Source organism: Venturia canescens, chromosome 8, assembly GCF_019457755.1.
Source record: "Venturia canescens isolate UGA chromosome 8, ASM1945775v1, whole genome shotgun sequence".
Taxonomy (NCBI): domain Eukaryota; kingdom Metazoa; phylum Arthropoda; class Insecta; order Hymenoptera; family Ichneumonidae; genus Venturia; species Venturia canescens.
The window spans coordinates 15,033,021-15,053,441 of NC_057428.1; the positions used below are offsets into that span (position 1 = coordinate 15,033,021).

General features: G+C 46.6%; 1 protein-coding gene across 5 annotated transcripts in view; it reads right to left on the reverse strand.

The window, feature by feature from the left end:
• LOC122414643 (dipeptidase 1-like) overlaps window positions 1–20,421 on the reverse strand; it is a 65,154-nt gene that overhangs the window by 14,271 nt on the left and 30,462 nt on the right. For all 5 annotated transcript variants that reach the window (XM_043426106.1, XM_043426108.1, XM_043426107.1 and 2 more), the window contains 4 exons: window positions 15,039–15,319; window positions 14,749–14,905; window positions 5,890–6,022; window positions 1,940–2,090 (listed from right to left, as the gene is read on the reverse strand). In XM_043426106.1, coding sequence (XP_043282041.1) covers window positions 1,940–2,090; window positions 5,890–6,022; window positions 14,749–14,905; window positions 15,039–15,319 — 722 coding nt within the window. The remainder of the gene's footprint in view (window positions 1–1,939; window positions 2,091–5,889; window positions 6,023–14,748; window positions 14,906–15,038; window positions 15,320–20,421) is intronic.

The window sequence follows — 20,421 nt, forward strand, 5'->3', positions numbered from 1 at the left end:
TTTCTTGGTCGACTCGATAAATGGCGGAGATCAACGCCAGCAGGGTGGAGCGCGGAAGCCGTAGAGTCTCTCTCGTTGATGCAGCACCAATTGTATGTATATACACACATACGGAGCTTTCAGCCTCTCTCTCGCGGGCTCGCGTCGTCCTTCTCTCACTTTGGTACGAATTTACGCGGTATACGTGGAATGGGCCGGTGATTTCGCGTCACCCGAGAACCAACAACGGCCCAACTACTTATTTACGGCCACTGCAATGTCGTACTCACGGCTCTCCAGCGTGAAAAGCCGGCGGCGGCAACGTCGCGAGGGACGCGTAAAAAGCGGAGCCGAGGAAGGATTGAAAAATCCGGGAAGAAAGTCTCGTCTTTGTGTGTACACGTAAACTACGTAAGAAACCGGGGGGCTGAGCAGAGCAAGCGTGTACATAAATGTAGGGCCAAATACGATAATATAAAGCATACAAATACGAGCCGGGGTATTACAATCGGGATATTTATTTGTTCGGAAAACAGTGTGCGCTCTCTTGCTGAGTTTGAATTCAGAGCAGCGTGCATTTTTAATGCCTGATTTCGGGGGGAACTCGCTCCCGAAGTTGTGGAAACAGAAAAATGTTGACGGCAAGTTTTTTGTAGGAAATTTGACGCTCTACAAAAATGCTTCTGTGCATCTAGAGCGTATCGCCAAGCGTTTTTCCGCTGCGGTCGTCAGAACCGGCCGGCTCCGTCAACACCGCTAATTAACGGCACAAAAGTGGATTCGTCGATGCGGCTATTTCGACGATGCTTTGTACACCGTCCGGCGGTGAAAAGCTGAAAACGTTTGGCCACTCGCGGAAGAGCCCATTTTTGATTTATTTGTTAGCAGGCACCGAGAGCGGAAAACAGCAGGAGAGAAAAACTGCAGAAAAGCAAAGAACGAGACGCGGTCAGGATTTGTCGGGAAACGAGCAACAGCGGACAGAGCTAATATTTTCCGGAGGTTGCACGTACGACGAATCCGGTCAACTTTTCACCCGCGTTACCATGCCTGGGGAAAAGCTGTTCGCCGTTGCTCTTGTCCCGCTATACGACACGGCGCTGGGGCTTTCGTACTCATGGGAGGCTGAAACTGTTAACCAGACTGTAGACCCTGATGCCGCAAAGTCAACGCTCCTCTTGCTCTCTCCGCGCACTCGCTCCTTCAACATTGTTGCAAAAAGCTCCCCCAAGCAGCAGCGACAGCTCCGAGGGGAACTCCCTCGTGGGCCTTCCCTCCGACCACGCAATTTCCCGAACACCCTCATCTCGTTCTCTCCCACCTATTTTCGGATAACCTCAGACTCTTTCCCATTCCCGCTCCCTTTATTGCTTCTACGCTCTTGCAAACACGCGCCTTATTACGTATGTGTGTCGTTCCCTTTCGCTTGTTAGCCTCAGCCCCCGCTCGCATTCGACTCCTGTTTCATTCAATTATGCCTCGCATCGTGGGCCAAGATTTCGTTTCGATTTTATTGCACCGTACCATCAATCAAAAAGTCCAATTCAGATCTCGAGAAAAAAGCACAAGCTTTCTTCTTCTGTTTTCTCTTCCCTCGTTACACGCGCGCCTGTTTTTCTAATATTCTTGAGACCCGCCAAAATAGAGAGTGTTTTCTGAACGTTTCCCATCAACACTCCCCCGCCGTGCGCACCACGGCCATCGGCGCAATTAGCACAAAGTGCCTGACGCCTTTTTCTCTCAGCTAAATCTCAAGATTCTACCTCCCCGCTGGTGTTTTATTTGAGAAAATGCGCCACCAGGATTGTAACCCTTGGGATGAGATGCTGGTTTTATTGGCCTCTAACATCGCCCGTGTACGATCCTTTTGCTTCTCCGCCAACCGCGCCCCCGACACACCAACGGCGGAGCTTACATCCCCGCACTTTCGACGTGTTGCCTGCTCGTTTCTACGACTTACCAGGACGTGTCGCAGGCGTGAGTGAGCGTCAGGTACCGAGCCCCCAGACCATAAAACGTTCTAAGGACTCCGAGGCTGTTCCCGAGAGAGTGACCACCCTCCACTCCGATTAGACTTGCGATCTTGCCCTCTCGATGGGCCTCGATTAAACCTGCAAGTCAAGCAAACTTTAGCAAACATGTCACTCCGAATCAACTAAATTTGGCGAGTCCTCGATTACTTTTCTTTCGGTTCAGCGATACCGATGACAAATTTATTTACGAAGCGTATTATTTTCGAGTTCAAGCTTGAGAAACTTTTTTGCTGGCAGCGCCAAAAAAGAGCACTTCGATTCAGCCGGAAGTTGCTGTTTCAGCTTCCGAAAAAAATCGTTCAGTGTCCCCGGTGCATCAACGCCAGCCAGAGTATTCCGGTGGTTCCGATTTTTCTTTTTTCACCCAGATTCACAGAACCGAATACTCGAAAAAAAGTCGTAAATTCTCCAGAGTTTATCAACTCCAGAAAATACTCTCCTCGACAAACAATCTACGAATGTGGCACATTTTCAGCAAAGAACATTTTATTCCACAACATAATTTTAATGAAGAAAACGAAAAGTGGGCTCCCCGGTCTTCCACCAGGCTTCGTCGCCCTCCGCGTTTTTCCTCAAAGATCCAATCTTTACGCGTATCCATCAAAATATAAACAAACACCTGTACAAGACCTCTGTAACAAAGGCTCTCGAAAGATAAGCCATACTAAATTGTAGTGATCGATGAATACGAGTAAGAAGGAAAAGCAATGATTTGGAGAGTTAAGCGTAGGTGGAATCTGGGTTGCATGAACTTCGTGACCTCGATTTTCTCTATCTCGAATGTGCGAATATATATTGCGCGATATATGGATGCTCTCTTGCTTACGTTTCTGTAACACATGCTATATGTTTGTCTCTATAGATGTATATAATAAAAATATACGAGAAAGGTACATACGCAGTGGGACAGAGCAGGGAGAAGGAGGAAGGGGGAGATTCGTGGGGCATCTATGTACCAGATACCATTCATTCCCTCTATTTTTCTCGGATTTTTCCAGTTTCGAGCTCTATCCAAGTGCCGTAGAGTAACCCGCTTCGTACCACGATTTGTACTTTCCTTTTTTTTTTTTTTTTATCTGTGTCCTTCTGTCTGTCTCTTGCTCCTTTTTTCAAAAGTTTATTCGCTACCGCACATAATGTAGGTCGTATTTAAAAACTTTGCTCTCACCCGGATTAACTTCTCGGCTTTCCCCGGGCTCGCGGGGATCTCGCCGCGGAAATGCATGAATCAATGGAGAGAGACGGATTTTACTCGCAATCTTCATTCCATTCGGCGTAAGTGCATATAGACGGATCGTGTATCTGCTGCGAATTTTCGGCTTGTGTATATGCGTTCGCGTGTATTTAGTTCGTCGCGCTACTCTTTTGAAATGCGTTGCCTTTGGCGCGGGGTCTTGACGCGACGAAAAGAAGACGTGGAATGGAACTTGGATTGGTGGGCGAATAAATTTATGCGAGATTTTTATTGGTCGAGGGGAAGAAAGAAAATATTTGCGGCCTCTGAAGGAACAGGGACTCGGGAGCGCGGGAGTAAAATGGGGAACTGAAGCCCCCTGGGAAACGATATGATTGCGGAGGAATCAGTAATTCGATCAGTCTCATTCGACTGAAAGTTTGATAAACGGGAATTCAGCGCGAAGCTCCGCGAAAGTTTCGCGGACGACTTCCGGCGCGCTCCTCCAGCCCGGCTCTTTGTCGGCCCCGAACAGAACGATACAAAAGAAGAGAACGCGCGACACGCGAGCGAAAGATTCGGGGCAGGATGAAAACGACGAGAGCACGGGAAAACAAAGCAAAAGATATTCGTCGCACGAGTCACGAGGATAAGGAAGTTTAAATAGAGGAAAGTCGCCCGAGGAAGGCAACGCGGAGAAACGGGATGAAAGGAAGCATAAAGGCGCGTGCACGTACACGGGAGACCCGGGCAAAACAGGATACCGAGGCGAAACGGGGCGCTTCGAGAAATGCGGAAATCATTTTTTTCTCTTGCTATTTGGTACAATTTTTCAGGAAGGCAAATAAAGAAAAGCATCTCAAAAAGGAAGAAAACGAATTTTTAATTAAACAAATTAAAATAGGAAAACAGGAGAAAATTTGAAGGATTTCTCATTTTCCTTCGACTCTCAACCCTCCGTGGTCACCCGGGGTCAAAACGACCCTAAGCGTAACTCTCATCGAGAATTTATAAATTATGAGCGCCCGGGGTCAATCCGACCCCCGTGACTAGCGCGTATTTCCCAAAATGTGTGACCACGCACGTTCAGAAGAAGCTCGCATCCAATGTGCAGCGGATCGAAATTGCCCAGTAAAAATAAAATAAATAAAATTTTATCAATTTCCGAGGAGCACCCCAAACAAAAAAACAATTTTTTTCCCTCCAAAAACCGACTGGACTTATCTCGACTAAAAAGCACGATTTTTCTCAGGTACCCTCTTTTGCCCCGGTCTCCCCTACACGTTGAGGTAAAAAAAGGCGAGCAACACCTGGGCGTAAAGAGCAGGTTGAGAATACAGGAGCTCGGAAAGTTGGCCAGAAAAACATGGCCATTTCTCGCGATCTCTATCTTCAGAGGGCAATTCCCTTTCTTCGCTATGCGGTTTATGTAATGTACAACACTTGTATATATTTTCCTTGATACGCAGGCGAGCGGGCTACGTACATACTTTTTGCATGGGGAGAGAGAGAAAGGTTCATAGGAGAGTAAGATATATGGATGTGGACAGAATCGGAGCTTGTTCAGCCTCGGGAATTTTCTAAAGTAGAAACTTTGGAGCTGTAACGTGACCGCGGAAGCGGTCTTTTCCCCGCGTCCCTTTTCGTCTCTCATCGTCTCTATCTTCAACTCTGAATCTTATCCAGCCGCGCCGTTTGTATATGATCCGGCTCACGCAAACGTATTTAAATTCTACATTTGCGCTTTTTTCCCTCTCGAAAGCACACGCCCCATCTTCGAGTTTATTCAGCAGACGAATCGCCCCGGTGCGGTCACCGTTTTTCGTCGTATCTCGCTTCCCGCAAACTCTCCCTCTTCGTTCCATGAATATAAGTAATTAAAAAATTTCGTGTTTAACATACGGCGACGCGAGAACAAGCTTCGGTGTAATTAAAAGCACGCCTCTAATTGCCGGCGGAGTCGCGATCCGCCTCTTCACTAAAACAATGCTCCGAGCTGCGCGAGCATCTTCACTTACGACGAGAGCTGAGATTTTCTTTGTCGCACTCAAGATTTTCATAGTTTGTGAAAAATTCGATTGAACCCGCGAACATTTTCGCGTTGTTCGTCGAATCCGTCGAGCTCCGAGTTCATTTTTTTCCGGATCGTTTTTACCGTAGTTTCATAATTCTGCGTCGGCGAACGCGGACGACGCGTGAGAAGCTCCGCGTTTGATGGTCCGCTGCATCGAGGCTGAGGCGGGGCCGCGCTGGATTTTGTTTGAAACGCGCTCGAGCTCAGGCCTCGAGAAGCATCGCATTGGGGGAGGAAAAAAGGGAAATGGGCAGGCAATGAGGGTTGAAGGGTAATTGGCCTTTGAGGAGAGCTCGAGCTGCAGGAGACTCGAGAAGCGGAATTTTTCTTTTTGAGGATAAAGTGAGCTCCGCCGTCGAAACGGATCCGAGGCGCGGATTTTCTCAAGCAGCTTTTTAAACGCTCCACGCAAAAACCTGCCGAACGCAACTGTATCGAGGGAAAAAAGCTGCAGCGCTTACACGAGTCCCGAAGAGCCCGCCGGGCGTTCGAGGGCTTCGGAAATATGTTTATCGAATGTTTGCTCTCCAGTTAATAACGTCGGAGGTATCGAAACACAGTTTGCACGCTCGCGGAGCGCACACTACAAATAGAAAAATATATGAAACGGTTATGCAAACATTTCTCACCTCTGACCGATGTTACGAGGGTCAAGTGTTGAGCATTCATTTCAGCTAGCCTCCGAATCACGTCGATTTGCTCAAGTGATAATTGAACCGCGTTCAATTGGGCCGCTCCGCATGGTACGTACGCTGACCAGAACTGCAAGCAAATTTCATCGTTTCTATTTAGTTACCGAATATCGAAGTGTCGAAGATTTTGATGGAAAAAAGCCGCGATTTCGGGACGAGGAAAATTGATTTTGATTGCATTTTGATATCGTCCCCTCGCCCCGAGGGTATACGCGACGAATCCGGGTAGATTTATCTTGGCGAATTTCGAATCGGGATTTCGAGTAAGGATTAAAAAGGTCGGGTAGAAAAATGAAGGTTGATTGAGAGGTCGATTGGAAAACGATTCATTCTGGTCATTTGTGCGGAGCATCGAAATGACAACTGCAGTCGTATGCGATTCGGGAGCAGATGTTGTTATCGAATCGTCATGTTCTTAATTCTTCTCATGTGTAAAACAGCTCGAGCCCCGCAGCAGGCTCGGAAACACAGAATACTTGGTAGCTCTCTGTCACCGTTTTAGTGGACAGCATCAGCACCACCTTCGCCCAGCGACATGCGGAACGCACGAAAGCATGAAAATCCGGATCACGTTGATTGTCCAATCGAATCGGCGTGTTGTATCGCATCGACACAATTGCGAGCCCCATTGAATTGAGGCAAGAATGAACGGTAGCCTGCAGCACGTTTATAGGGGTTTTCAACGTTCTGCTGCGGACGTGACTACGAGCTCAGAGGGCGACCCACTGTTTGGTCGAGTGGTAAAACACACGCAGCGCTCAAACGATCGAGTCTTGTAAATAGAAGATTTTAGCGTGGTTCAGAAAAATTACATGTAAATAGGCTCCGAACGTGTGTTCCGACGGGACATTTTCCGATTTTTATAATCTTATTTTTTTATTTTAAATTTTATTTTATTTATTAACACAAAGTTTATAGTATTTTTTTGTATATTATAATAAAATTGATATTAAAATAAAATTAATATAAATTAATAAATATAAAATTTAATGTAAATTAGAAAAAATGGGGCTCGTCACTTGACAGATTTTCGGTGTTTCGATTTGTATTTAAATATTTTTTAATCGCCCCACAGACGTCACAGACTTTGGACTCTGCTGATTTATCTCGCGAGCTCGATGGGCTCAGACACTATTGGCTCCGGCATCGATACCTGTCCTCTGTTATTTCTGCACTGGGATATGCCTCGAAAGCCGAGAAAAAAAGCGGATCGAAGCATGCAAAAAGAAACGAAACGCGACGAGGCGACCTTCGTTTATATCCCAGGATGCAGAGTGCTCGACGCGCGACTTTGCACGACTGTCGAGAGTTCAACACTGCTATTCCCTCGCGCGCTACCGAGTCAAATGAAGGAATTATTGTAATTCCATGAGACGGCGTTAACATTATGCACCGTACGGAAGTTAAAAAATTCTGCACGAGACTTTCCGTGTCAAATAAATTCCTCGATGGAAGTGCAGGTGGTCGGGAGTGTTGCGGAAGGTTAAAGAACGTACAAAAATATTCATAAATAAAAATAAAAATTGGGTAAAAGCCTCGAAAGGGGTTTTCGCTTCATTTGAAATTGAGATAATAAAATTTTCATGAGCTGCTCGAATAATCTCGAAAATTTTGAAAATTTTTGAAAATTTTTGAAAATTTTAAAAATCGAAAAAATGGGTTCGATTTTAAAAACCAACGATGGGTTCGAAACATGTTTCACGCGATTCTGAGTCGAATGAGACAAAGTTGTAATGACCGAAAAAAAAAAAATTTTCGAAGGCAATAGACTTCGAAAAAATTCCAAGATTCGAAAATTTTCGAAAATTTCAAAAATCGAAAAAATGACCTCCAACGATGGGTTCGAAACATGTTTCACGCGATTCTGAGTCGAATGAGACAGAGTTGTAATGACCGAAAAAAAAAAAAATTTCGAAGGCAATAGACTTCGAAAAAATTCCAAGGTTCGAAAATTTTCGAAAATTTCAAAAATCGAAAAAATGACCTCCAACGATGGGTTCGAAACATGTTTAACGCGATTCTGAGTCGAATGAGACAAAGTTGTAATGACCGAAAAAAAAAAATTTTCGAAGGCAATAGACTTCGAAAAAATTCCAAGGTTCGAAAATTTTCGAAAATTTCAAAAATCGAAAAAATGACCTCCAACGATGGGTTCGAAACATGTTTCACGCGATTCTGAGTCGAATGAGACAAAGTTGTAATGACCGAAGAAAAAAAAAATTTCAAAGGCACTAGACTTCGAAAAAATTCAGACGTTTGAAAATTTTGAAAATTTAGTGGATCGATACTGCAGCCGAGGATCCAAGACAGCAAAAGGCGCTGGACTCGGAGCCACTTTCATCCTCTAATTCCTGCTCGTTTGAAGGATAAATTTTTGATGAAAAAAGGTAGCAAAGTGAAGATAATTTCTTCTGAAATAGCCCATACATGTGGGGAAAGGAAAAAATAATTGAAAGAAAATAAAGTAGCAACAGGAAGAAGGGGGCGCGACATGGGACGGGAGATTACTGGAAGCGACCTGAAAAGAAGAGGAAAAAGTGTGCAGCAGGACAACTTGATCCTGCACTCGGGTGCGGGTGAGCGCGTTCGTAGCGTGACGTTGCGTTTGCCACGGCACAAGTAAAGGCGGAAAATTCTTGGAAATCATTTATTTAGAAATATTTTCAATTGAAAAATCCGCCCGATGGGAAATTTTGATCGTCGAAGAGTGGATCGAGTGGGGCTTTTTTAAGGGACTCGGCGATATTGGAGCTTCTGGATTTTCGTGGCTGTGTTAAACGCCGTTCCGAGGAGATTAGATAGCGTTTGATGCACGATCCGGAGGCGTTGACATTTCAACGTGTTTTCCTTTTTTCGTCGAGCGTCCCACCCACGCTCCGGTGGAAGGTCGAACAAAGGGTGAGCGTACGGTGTAGCGCAGTGATTAAAACCACCAACTACGCACGGGCTCGCTCCGTGGGTGTTACGGATAGTTAACGTAAGCCATTCGTATCAATAAAAATGGCTTTTCGTTCGTGTTTTAAGGCATTGTATTTGTCGCTCGGATGCGTGTGACGGAGTCGGCTGGCGAGTGAGCGAAAAATGGACGTGACGAGGAGCCGAGCGCTCCGGTTACACGCGCTTTCATTTCCACCGAGCGAACTCGTGCTTTTCTCGCTTTAACAAACGACCCGATGAATTTATGAACCGGGCGAAGTATCGCGAGAGCCCCGAAGTGCTTTATTGGCCGATTCGTTTCACAGCGCCCGGTAATAATTTGCTGTCTCGCTCCCGTCACGAAATTCCGGATCCGCGCGATTCGCCTCGATACCGAATTTCATTTTTGAGCACTAATTTGCATTTATATCAATAAATTCAACTCGATATTCCTAATTCACTTGACTCGACTCGGTATCGAGCGCTCTGCGGAGCTCGCGGGACAAAGCGTTCCTGCGCAAAGGAGCCATTTCTTACGGCGTACCAAAACGCGTAAAAAAAACGAGTTTTTTTTTCGAAAATTTATAAGAAATGTGCCACGAAAGCGCACGTGTCAAGCTGCACGGAAATGGACAGCAGTCTTTGAAGAGACCGGAATAGATCAACCCCGCGGTGTCTCGCGGTTGAAGAATTAAGTGCAAAGAGCACTCGCGCATTAATGTCTTCATTAGTGAGAAGGGGGTTGACAGCGTATTATTAATGCACCGGAAAAGTGAGACAAAATGAGGCGAAGAGTTGGAAAGAAGAACAGGCAGAGAGAGAGAGAGAGAGAGAGCAAGAGAAAAAGTAAGTCTGAGAGCTTTCGCGGGGCTTATATCGTCGGTGTCGGAAAATGAAGGAGAGTGAAGAGAGCGGAGAGGGAGGTTTCAGTGGAAGAAGCCTCGTTATATAGCGATGCGCAGAGTTGACAGTGACCCAGTGAGGAGGAGGATCGCGTAAAGCCATTGGGGTTGAGCGAGTACAGGGAGGTCAGGTCGTGAGGTATCGGAGTGGCTGGTGCGCGGAGTAGATGAGGTCGCGATCCGGAGGGGGAGGATGAAAAAAAATGGGGGTCAAAGACGGAATCGAGAGAGGAGTCGATTGAGTGCGGAGCACGAAAGGCGGGGGGAAGTGGGAGGAGAGGAGAAGGAAGAGGGAAGAAAAAAGAGAGAAAGTGGCGCGATGGGGTGTCAGTGAAGAGATCGAAGTTCCCCGCAATGATAATGGGGTGGCGCGCATCGGTGTCGGAATGCGGTGTGCACAGTGGCGCGATTCTGCAAGTTGTTGGAGAAAGCAGAAAGAGAGACCGGAGGAAAAAACCTATTGAACGGGGTAGAAAATCCCACGGAAAGCGAAACTCCGAGAAAAATCGAATAACGAAAAAGCCCAATTAAAGCAGGTCCGGGAGTCTGTAAAAACCATCTCTCCGCGTGAATATGTTGGAGGAAAAATGAGAATTGCTTCGCGAAAGAGGCAGAGAGCAAAGCCAGAGACGTGCGAAGGGGGCTCGAGGTAGAAAAAGGAGCGATGGGAGGGCAAAAGCTCGTGTGGGATGCGCATCAAGACGCCTGGAAATCCACCGATATATGCTAATTCAGACTGGTATGACCTAATTATAACCGTTCTACTATAGTTGCCATAGTATCCGTCGAGCGCATCGCTCCTCTCTCTCTCTCTCTCTCCACCTTCGCGTGTCTCACACCTCCACGAATATACGGCGCATTATAGCCTCAGTTGTACTACGCAGCATGTAACATCGTCCGATCTCACTCTTGGCCAGCCTGTGCACGTCGTCGAACCCGCAATCTACGTCCAGCTCGAACACACTCGGAGCTCGCTGGCTCGGTCCGACCAACCGTACGGACACGTACCGATAAAGCAACGTCATATGTACCCATATACCCGAGCCATATAGACATATATATAAGTTCATCTATAAGCAGTGAAAGCTGAAGCAGAGTTGCAGAGAGGAGCAGAGACTCCCGCTCTGTAATCTCGAAACGTGATTGGCATATCGACACCTGCCAACTCCGAGAGAGAGAGAGAGAGAGAGAGTCTTCCTACCCCGTTCGCCTGGCCATTTCTGAGTAGACTTTGTCAACTGTGAACTTTGAAACTTCGATGAACGCGATAGCGCGTCGACCAACCGGAAATCCCAACTCTTGCACCCGATAAGGTGAGCGCAGTGCAAACCTTTCAAACGTAATACCGCGCGATCTTCCTCCGCGCACATTTAGCCAAAAGTTTATTCACATATGTAGGTTGCCTGCATCATTTACGTGCTCGCTATATACTTGCTATACTAACTATCGAATATCTCGCTGCATGCCACTGTTTGTGGAGCTCTGTTGATACTGTATATTCCTACGTTGATGTTGGTAGCTGCGATTTCCACGAGCAGGCAACTCTCCCATGTGTCGCAGCCAAGCTGTTGAATGCTTTATAAAGTTACGTTGAGTCGAGCGAGACCGAGTCTCGATCTGGGATTGACACTAATTGAGAAGAAAAATAGTGGCTTTTTCATGAGAGAGTTCGAGGAGGAGCCTTGGCAAGGAAAGCTTATCGGAGACTCCGTCGTTGTGTGCATTTTGCTTCAGAAAGTGCTTTTGTGATGAAGACATTTTCCGGGGAGGCTAGAACCTCGTGTTACTCGCAGCGCCACTTCTCTGGCTCACGAATGCTCAGCAATATTACTCAAGTTGTCGCTGTTTAATATAAGCAAACGATTCGACACGACGGATACGTAATTGTGGTTAATGGAAGAAACTTTCCACTCTCGTTCAACTAATTATTCATTCTTTCGTTGAAATTTCATTTAGAGGCTGTGAACGCGAGGAAGGCGCGGAAGTACAAGCGTCGAGAAGTTTGGCCCGTGGGCTCTACCCCTGGAAAACTGGCGAGAAGAAACTCGAGCAAAGCTCCGACTACTTATTATTAATGAAAAATGTAATGTTACAAGTCGCGTGATCCACAGCGAGATACGATGATGGCTAAGTTACATTTTAAACGCCGAGTTTAAACGCTCATTCGTTTTAAGGTATTCCTGTCGCATGAGCGAGACTAGGGCACTCGAAATTTCGACTGATTTCTAGCCTCTGAATTATTGAATGGAAATGTAGCGACGATGCAATTTCCATGAGCTCCCGTATAAATTTTACGATTTTCGAAGCTTCAATTCTTCATTAAATGTTCGATGATCCGACCTGAAATTTCGCCAATCTATTCGCACGTCGAATATTCGGGTTCGTGAAAGGAATACCTTAAAACCCCAAAAAATTCGTGTTTTTTTCTCTCCTAAGCTGAACAATACGAAAATTAACAGTGGCAGGCCTTCGAGAGCAGGTCGACGCTCCTCCCTCGAAAGTCAGACCGAGCCTCGACCTTCGTCGTACCGCGATTTAGCCACCTCCGTCGATTGCACTCTCCGATTCGTCATCAATCATCGATCCAAAGAGCATAACATCTAGACAAGAGTCATCGAGTTTGAGTCCTCCTGGCTTAAGCTCAAATTCGCGAACGCGCACTTGAGTTTATTTCGGATACACTCCAATCAGGGGAATCGCGAATCGGCGAATTCGCGAGCAATTACAACGGCCGATCAATCGCTATATCGTAATCATTGCAAGTGGCTCCTCCTCTCAACGGAGCCGCATCATCAAGAGAACTGCTCGCCAGAGAGAGAGAGAGAGAGAGACGCCGACAGAACCGTCGGTACTTTGTTCCCTAATCACGATTCGACGCTCCTACCGCATTATGCTAGTTCGTGGATTCTGTAGTGAACGTTAACCTACAGCTATACACGCTCCGAAGATCCAAGGGCGAGAGACCGAGGGAGAGGGCCGGCGGAGGAGGATCGCGGGCGAAGGGAGAAGCACTGCCAAGGAGAAAGGGATGAGGAAGGTATCGATAACCGCCCAATAGTCCCAGTCGAATATAACCCCGATTGCGACCCACGAGTACAGCACGTCGATTTCCCATGACGCCTTGCCATCAAGTTCTCCGTTCCGAGGCGACCCGACAGAGCGAGAGAGCAGAACGTATATATGCGGGACCAGTTGCTATTCGCTACAAACTATGGGGAGGGTTGACGCTCCGTAATTTCGAGTTGAAGCATGCGGGCTTTGCTGAAAATCGTGTTCATGGTTTGACGACACCTTTGAGAATTTTATTCGACATTTTTATACGCGGAAAAACACATCCTCTGCTGGGATCTTAAAGTTAATGGGGACAAGTCCGAATAGGACGTCGACATATCTCGAGCTGGGCTCGCGTCTCTACGAAAATAAAAATAAAATGACCGTTGGCGCCCTACTTCTCATTCGGGCTCGCCACTTAATCGCTCCTTTCAACCTCCGTGTCTCTGTCTCTCGTCTGCTTCGAGCTTCGGATTAACAACTAAGAATTTTCAGTCGATTTTTCCTGCACTGCAAAGATTCTTGTCCACTTTTGTGAAGTCCTTAAGGGGGGTTACTTGCAGCGGACGAAAAAACGGGATTTTCTTGGTTTTTTTCGACTAGAAAATAAATGTTTATTGAAAAACTGTGCATGAACGGCATTCTTTAGTAACACATGTTCGTGTATGCTTGTATAATTATTGACATTAAAAAATTTCTCAAAATGGCGCCACTTGAGCTGTGTTCCACCTTTTTTTGAGCGTCAGGATTTGCGAAAACTTTGATTTAAAAACATGGCGCAAGATTTTCGATTTTTCCGTCCATCACAAGCGTGAAAATTCTTTGATTCTCCAAACTCTAAATTCCGGTAAAATTTATCCAAAAATCAATTTTTTCGGCAACTTTATTCAGCTCGCTTTTGGAGAACGGGGCCCGGTAATGCGTTGAAAATCGAAGTAAACGTTCGTTTAATTAGCGAAAACTCGAAGATCATTATCGTTGTTGGGTTCGAGGAGAGCCGGTGCTCGCGCATCCCGTGATACGTAAATGGATTGATCACTTTCTCTGATCCCATTAACGAGGATGTTAGAAATCAATGTTCGCTGAGATAACGGGAGACGAAAACGACGGAGGTGAAAGAAGCGGATTGAGCAGGCTGCAGAATAAGAGAAAAAGGTCGGTCGAGGCGGCACAAGAGACGTCGTTTGGGAGCGGGAGAAACGAGAAGAGATCCAAGCAAAAGTAAGAGACAAGATCGAAAAATTGTCCTGCGGATTCTTGAGAGCATTTTTCCCGTTGATTCCACAAGGAGCCGGGCAAATTCTCGGGGTGAGAGGCTCACAAAGTAGGAGTAAGAGCGAGGACAAAGAAGCCCGGGAAAAAGAGAGCGGAACACGCGGAATCTCTCTCGATAGCGAAGAGAAATCTCCGAAGCAGATCTATCTATCTCCTGATTGCCAATATCTTGCTGGAGATTCTGCTGCTGGCGCGTTCGCCTCGCTTTCCATTGCAGTTATACTGTATACGTCCCGTTATATAGCTCAGTTTGTGAGACGTTGCGAGCAGCCGCTCTCAATCCCTCCTTTTCAGGCTGTCTCCTTTTTCTCGATCTCTCAAAATCCTTTGTCCGAAAAGAGGGATTAGTGTTCACTTGTTGACCTTCATTTTTGTCGCGCGTCTACCCAACTCGTGGGCGCATCGTGTGCCGGCGTGCCTGCTGTTCGCGGCGATGAGCTCAATAACGAAAACAGTGATTATCCGACGTCATTAAAAGTTCCGGTGCTGGATTATGGTGCGGCAACTCTCAAGATTTTCCGGGCAAAGGACGTCGGTCAATTGGCCCGAAGAATTCTCAATCCGCGAGCGAAGGGGCGTCGACGATAGAACGCAAATTCACGATTAATGTGAACGAAGCTTCACTGACAGAGATAAAACCGAATCGACTCACTTGCGCTCCGACGAGTCCGGCCCGTAATCTCGGGATGTCGGTGTGACTCCAATCGGATCGGGCCCAAGGATCGACTCGTCCGAGATCGCTACTCAGGTTCACCTCGCCTAGTTGATTGTGCACGAATTTTCGGACGTTCCACGGCAGGTCGTTGTGCCTGTGAGAGAAATTTGAATAAAGAAGATTCCGAGAAACTCTGCAGGCCACGAAAAGCCACGAAAGCCATTGTGAGAAATGATTTTTTCGGCGATCTTCATTGATCGATTTCGTTAAGTGAAAGATTGACTTACCCATCGATGAGAGGAACTTCGGTGAGAATCCTTCTGATAACGTCGAGCCTTTGTTGGTGAGTGGCAGGCGCCGATTGTAACAAGAGAGGTAAGCATAAGCCACCGAGAAGAAGAGCACCGACGAGTAGTAGAATAGGCGCTAATACGCGGCATCTCTTCCGAGGGGTCTGATCCCTGCGGTCTTTACTACTTCCGCTGCTCGGTGAGTCTTCGCAGGGCGGTGGCAATCGCACTGTTCCGTTGCACGGTGCAACGTCTGGCAGTTCTGTTAGGCACGTTGTCTGCAAAATAACAAGCGTATCGAGTTGTTAATGTGGATTGACAGTTGGAAGTCGGCGTTACAAGTTGGTCGGGCGGAGGCGGTTAGCTTTCTCCGGGTTATTATTACGGAGCCGGCAGGAGGCAGAGCGGGAGATGCTGGTGAAACTTGAAGCAAGAAGACGCGAGTGGCGGGGGTGGGGCAACAAAATAAACTTGAGTTATGAATTCCTAAGCCAATTTCGTATCACTTGGTGATTCACTTCAACGGATCATGAGCACGAAAACTTCTTTCGAGTTGGTTCAAGCGAGAATTCAATTGTCAGAGTGATCCGCGAGGAAACAGGGACTTCAAAATCGATAAGAACTTTGAGAATGTAACAAACTGTTGTGTCTCGAGAGCGCTCCGATCACGTTTGGGCTATCCTGAGAAACTCGCGCTCCTCTAATCCTCCGATAATTCTTTTATTCTGAAGCAAGATGAGAAAGTATGACTGCGCACGTGTGCCCTGGTTAGGTCGCACGCGCTCACTTGAGCGCGTTGCCGCAACTATCCAGGGCGCGCCGAGGCTTCGAAGTCTCGACGGGAAGCTCGCGCCGTGAGAGCAAGAGGGCTGAGGAAACTTGGCGCGGGGTGTCTCAGCATTGTGCGAACCGAATGTCGCAGAGACTCGTCCCTTTAATTGAACTTTCGCAGGGCGTTGTTTCGAGGCTCTGTTTTGTGGATCCGCTGTGATTCTGCTCTCTGTATTGTTTCCACGGGGGCGGCGGAAGACATCCGAAACTGTGGCAAGACAAAGTGGCGCGTCTCACCGATGTGTCATCATCGTTGCGCCTCGCTCTCACGACCTGTTACTTCCCAACTTTATGCCCCACCATATTTCACCGTGCCAGACGTGATATCCATGCGCGTACACCGCGCCCCGCGTATATCTCAGCTTTCAAACAATCCCTAAAACTCCTTAAAACTCCCTCGGCACTTTTCCGATCAATAATCCCCCCGGACAATGCACCTCCTCGCTATTTTTAATCGAGAGACGCTTCTCCATCGATTCTCCGACGAGAGTTAGGCCCTCGGAATATTCAACGGGTCCCATTGTTCTTGGCTCGGCAAAAGAAAAAGCTCTGAGAGATTCGGACCGAAAATTCCTCTTGGAAATCCATTTAGCCGCAAATCTACCGATTAGACATTGAAATAAATCTGAGATTAAGAGAAACCGAGGGAAAAACACCGCGAAGTGAGTTATCACGCGTGAAAAACTTGCATTCGAACCCACACAGACGCGCTCTCACTCTCGTAAGTCTCCCGCGAAGCTTAACGATTATAATAAACGTCAGAATAAAAGCGTGGACATATAAATTCATGGTGCGCCACGAGGATGAAGTTAATCCCGTAGAATAAAGTTTTAGACGCAATTACCCAGTTTTCCTCGAGAGTGTGTAAAGTGCAAGCCACACTGGGGGCTGCGCCGGGGCGCGGGGACGCGCACACCACTGGCCAGGGGCTAAAATGTATAAATAACGAGAGTTCGGCGTCAGAAAGCTCAAGGGATATTTATCGAACTTGCCGCATGTAAACACGCGTGGCTCTTCCTCTGTGTGCACGCTGAATGCATTGTTCGCTCGAGTGTTGGCGAGTGCGCGTCCAAAGACGAGAAACTCCCTCGCCGCCTTCGGAATTACGTGGTTTAATGGAAAGCCTGGAATGCTACGTCAAAGTGGCGAAGTACCGAGGGAAAAAGGGTTGCGCGCCCGACGTCTGGTGTGCGTCTCGAGCTCTTTTAACGCGAGGTACTTTGATCTACGGAGAGTGTATAGTGCCGAGTCGACGTCTTCGCTGCTCAACGCCGCTGCTCTGGACGTAGACATCGAGAGCAGACACCGCGCCGGTTTAGAAAAAATCCTGATGCTTCGCGAGGCTGAGCTATTGACCGGCTCGTGTCACTCACGCCCACGATCGTCGCGGTTGCTGCTCCGTTTCATCCGGGAATGGACACCAACCTCGGGAGACGCTTGTTCGGCTCGTGAAATAGAGTTTTATTCATTATTAAGGGAGTGCCGCGTGATCGGAGTTTGCGATGGATATTTTTAGCCTCCATTTTCTTCGGCGCTCTGCCTACGGCCTTGGCAGAGAGAATGCCCCAAAACACGCGCGTGTTTATCTCGTTGCGCAGTTTTATCCGTTGCTTCAACGTCTCGCTCTCAAAGGGAGGGTCAAAGTCTTGCTTTTTTTGAATTTTTAATAGTACTACCGGGGCAAGCCCACCTGCTTAACGGGGTCGAAGGTCGTTGATGCCAACGATTTTTTAATATTATTGAAATCGATTTGTAAGCGTGCCTCGTTAACCTCATTGTTTCTTCGCTGCGCAGCAGCCCTCGTCAAACTTCAGGGTTCGATTCAACGGATTTGGAATGAAGCTCAGTCGTAAAGTGAAGCAAACAAACTTCGACACTTTTCGCTCCCATATTTCGTCGCGAAATAAATCCCAATTTTTGTTTCTTCCGTAAAAATGTACACCGAACTTCCATTCGCTACACGTTGCCCCCAAAAAGTCCGCTCGCCTCGGACGCTTTCCAATATCACCCGAGTGCCCATACAATTTGCCAACGGATACACAATGCCCAAACCATTATCGTAACTCGGCCATCGCCCGATGCGGGCCGATATTGTTGCCGATAGTACATCAGCAAAATGCCTCGCGAGCTGCTTTTTTTTTTGAGGATCACACGTACAGAGCGTGAGAAATCGAAAAGGCCAATTGAACGATACTTCGCGGTTCACTGGACTCTGTTTTCACCACTGAATTCTACTGAATCCGTAAATAATCGAAATATTGAATAATCGGAGCATTATGTCGAATTGATTTCGTTATAATTCCACGCAATGGGGTTCGATATGTCGAACAAAACCGAATTGTAGAACGGTCGATATTTCGAAATTTTTAAATTTGTCGTATATAACGAAATTCTTATTCCCGTATTTACTGAATTCGTATTTACTCGAAAATATACATTTCGATAGTTTGCATTTCGCGAGTGCAACTTTGACAGACCAATGTCAAAAGCTCAGATTTTGGAATTCAGAATGGAGAACAGTTGTTTTATAGACAGACCAGAATAGAGAGTAGCAAAAATCTAAAGCTTTTGGCTTTCGAAAAGTCGAAAGGCAAAATGGCGATGTTTGAAATTGGAGATCACCGGTCTGAGTAAGTGAGTGAGTGAGTGAGCCGTGTGTATTTTAAGACTTTCCAGCGTTTCCTCTTATTTTGACTGTTCGACTTTTTGGCCTTTCAGTATTTCAACCTCAACAATATTTAGTCATTCGTTATTGTATTTTAGAAATTGTGAATATTGACAGTATTGCTAATCGTAGTAGTTTATGAATCGAAAACTGATGGTCAAATTTTCGGAAAAACCATATTCTAGTCGTCGCTTATTATGGGCGATTGTTCCATTCTATTTTCGATCTTTTCAAGTTTCTATTTTATTTATATTCGACATTAAAAGCCCCAGTCGAATAGATCCGTCTCCGCGTTATCATTGAAAGTTTACAAACTCGAGATATTAGCTCTTCAAATGTTTAGTCATCCTAGCATTTAATTTCCAGCACCCAATATCTTAAAATTCCTGTGAAAATAACTCATAAATTGGTGTCTATTCCCTCATTAGTTTCATTCACTCCGATCAAAAGGAAAATGACGTTGGTGATTGTGCAAGTTTTTCCAGCTCGACGCTCCGGTCTTTAATCATTTCGAGAGTATGTCAGCTCCGACTCTGTGCGTCCAAGAAGTCTGTTATACCGACTTCCTCAAGCGCGATAAACGACGCGTTGTCAGCAGATTTCTCGTATATGCAGTCGCCCGGCCCATCATCAGAGGCTTCTTCCAGGCGTGTGCTGTCGCGGCAGAACCTTCTCGTATAGACATAGCTGTCAATGTCGATTGGGTCTTAAAGCCTTTTTTATCACGGCCGTGGCTCGCGAGTCCGCGTCGGTAAACGGATTAGCTCTATCAAGGGGACTCTGATCGCGGCGAGTCATTGGCATGAAAAGGCTTCGAAAATCTAGCGATGAAAAACTCAGTTGCTGCGCAAGGGAGGGTGAAAAAGTCGAGTAATTTGGGGCAGTTGGGATTCGGGGGGAATAAAGTTTCGATGCGAGGTCGATCGGGGGGGGGGGGGGAGGAAGGAATAAAAATTCTTATTCATTCGCGAGCGATCTCCGCATAACTGAATTTAATCTTCGCATTAAAAGGCTGCTAAATATAAGCTCGAACGATTTATTCGCTGCATTGAAATACACAATTTGCACATGTATTTATATGCGTTGATAGTGTTTTCACTCAGAATCCATAAAGCCTCGAGCAATGAATGCAATTCCGGGTCGGCCCCGCGCTCGGCGTATCGCTCGCGCGGAGTGGAACGAATCGCTGTAAGTTTTCATCTCTTTTTATTATCGACTCGGCGCGACGTCGAGCACAGCGTCTGGGGAAATCGGAATTGCGGTTGGTAGCACATACCTTCAGGTATATTCACAGACTCTCTCTCTCTCTCTCTCTCTCTTCGAGCCATGAAATTAATAAGCCCGAAGAGCTCACAAAAATTACTCCCACGTGGCATCTCATCGTGATCGACGAAAAGAATGAATAATTCATCGATCCTGTTATAATTGTGAGGGTAATGGGAGCGACCGAAGTCGACGTTCGGTCGAGTTTGTCTTCCGAAAATTAGAGCGTTTTCTTCCATATTTTGTACGCGTCGATGTTGGTGGAAAAAACACGAAATTCGGGGACCCCGGGCAGGGGTTTTTGTAGACTTTTTAATCTCAACGGCTCCGTGTCAGAATTCAGGGAATTTCCCGAAAATTCAGCGCACAGACTCGGCCGTTGTCGCGCAAACGACGAGGCAATATATTAAGGGTGTAACCCGAGAGAGAAAGATCAATAGAAAGATCGAATCGAATTGACTTTTTGATGAGAATAAAAGTTGCTCGAAACGTGGATGTAAAGCGAAGCAGTTTGCCGCTTGCGACTCTCGCGGTGTTGACTCTGAAAATTTGGAAAAAATCCTTTGCCAAAAGCGGAGCTCTGTAACACAACGCAATCTCGCGGGAACCGCGGAGCTCGCG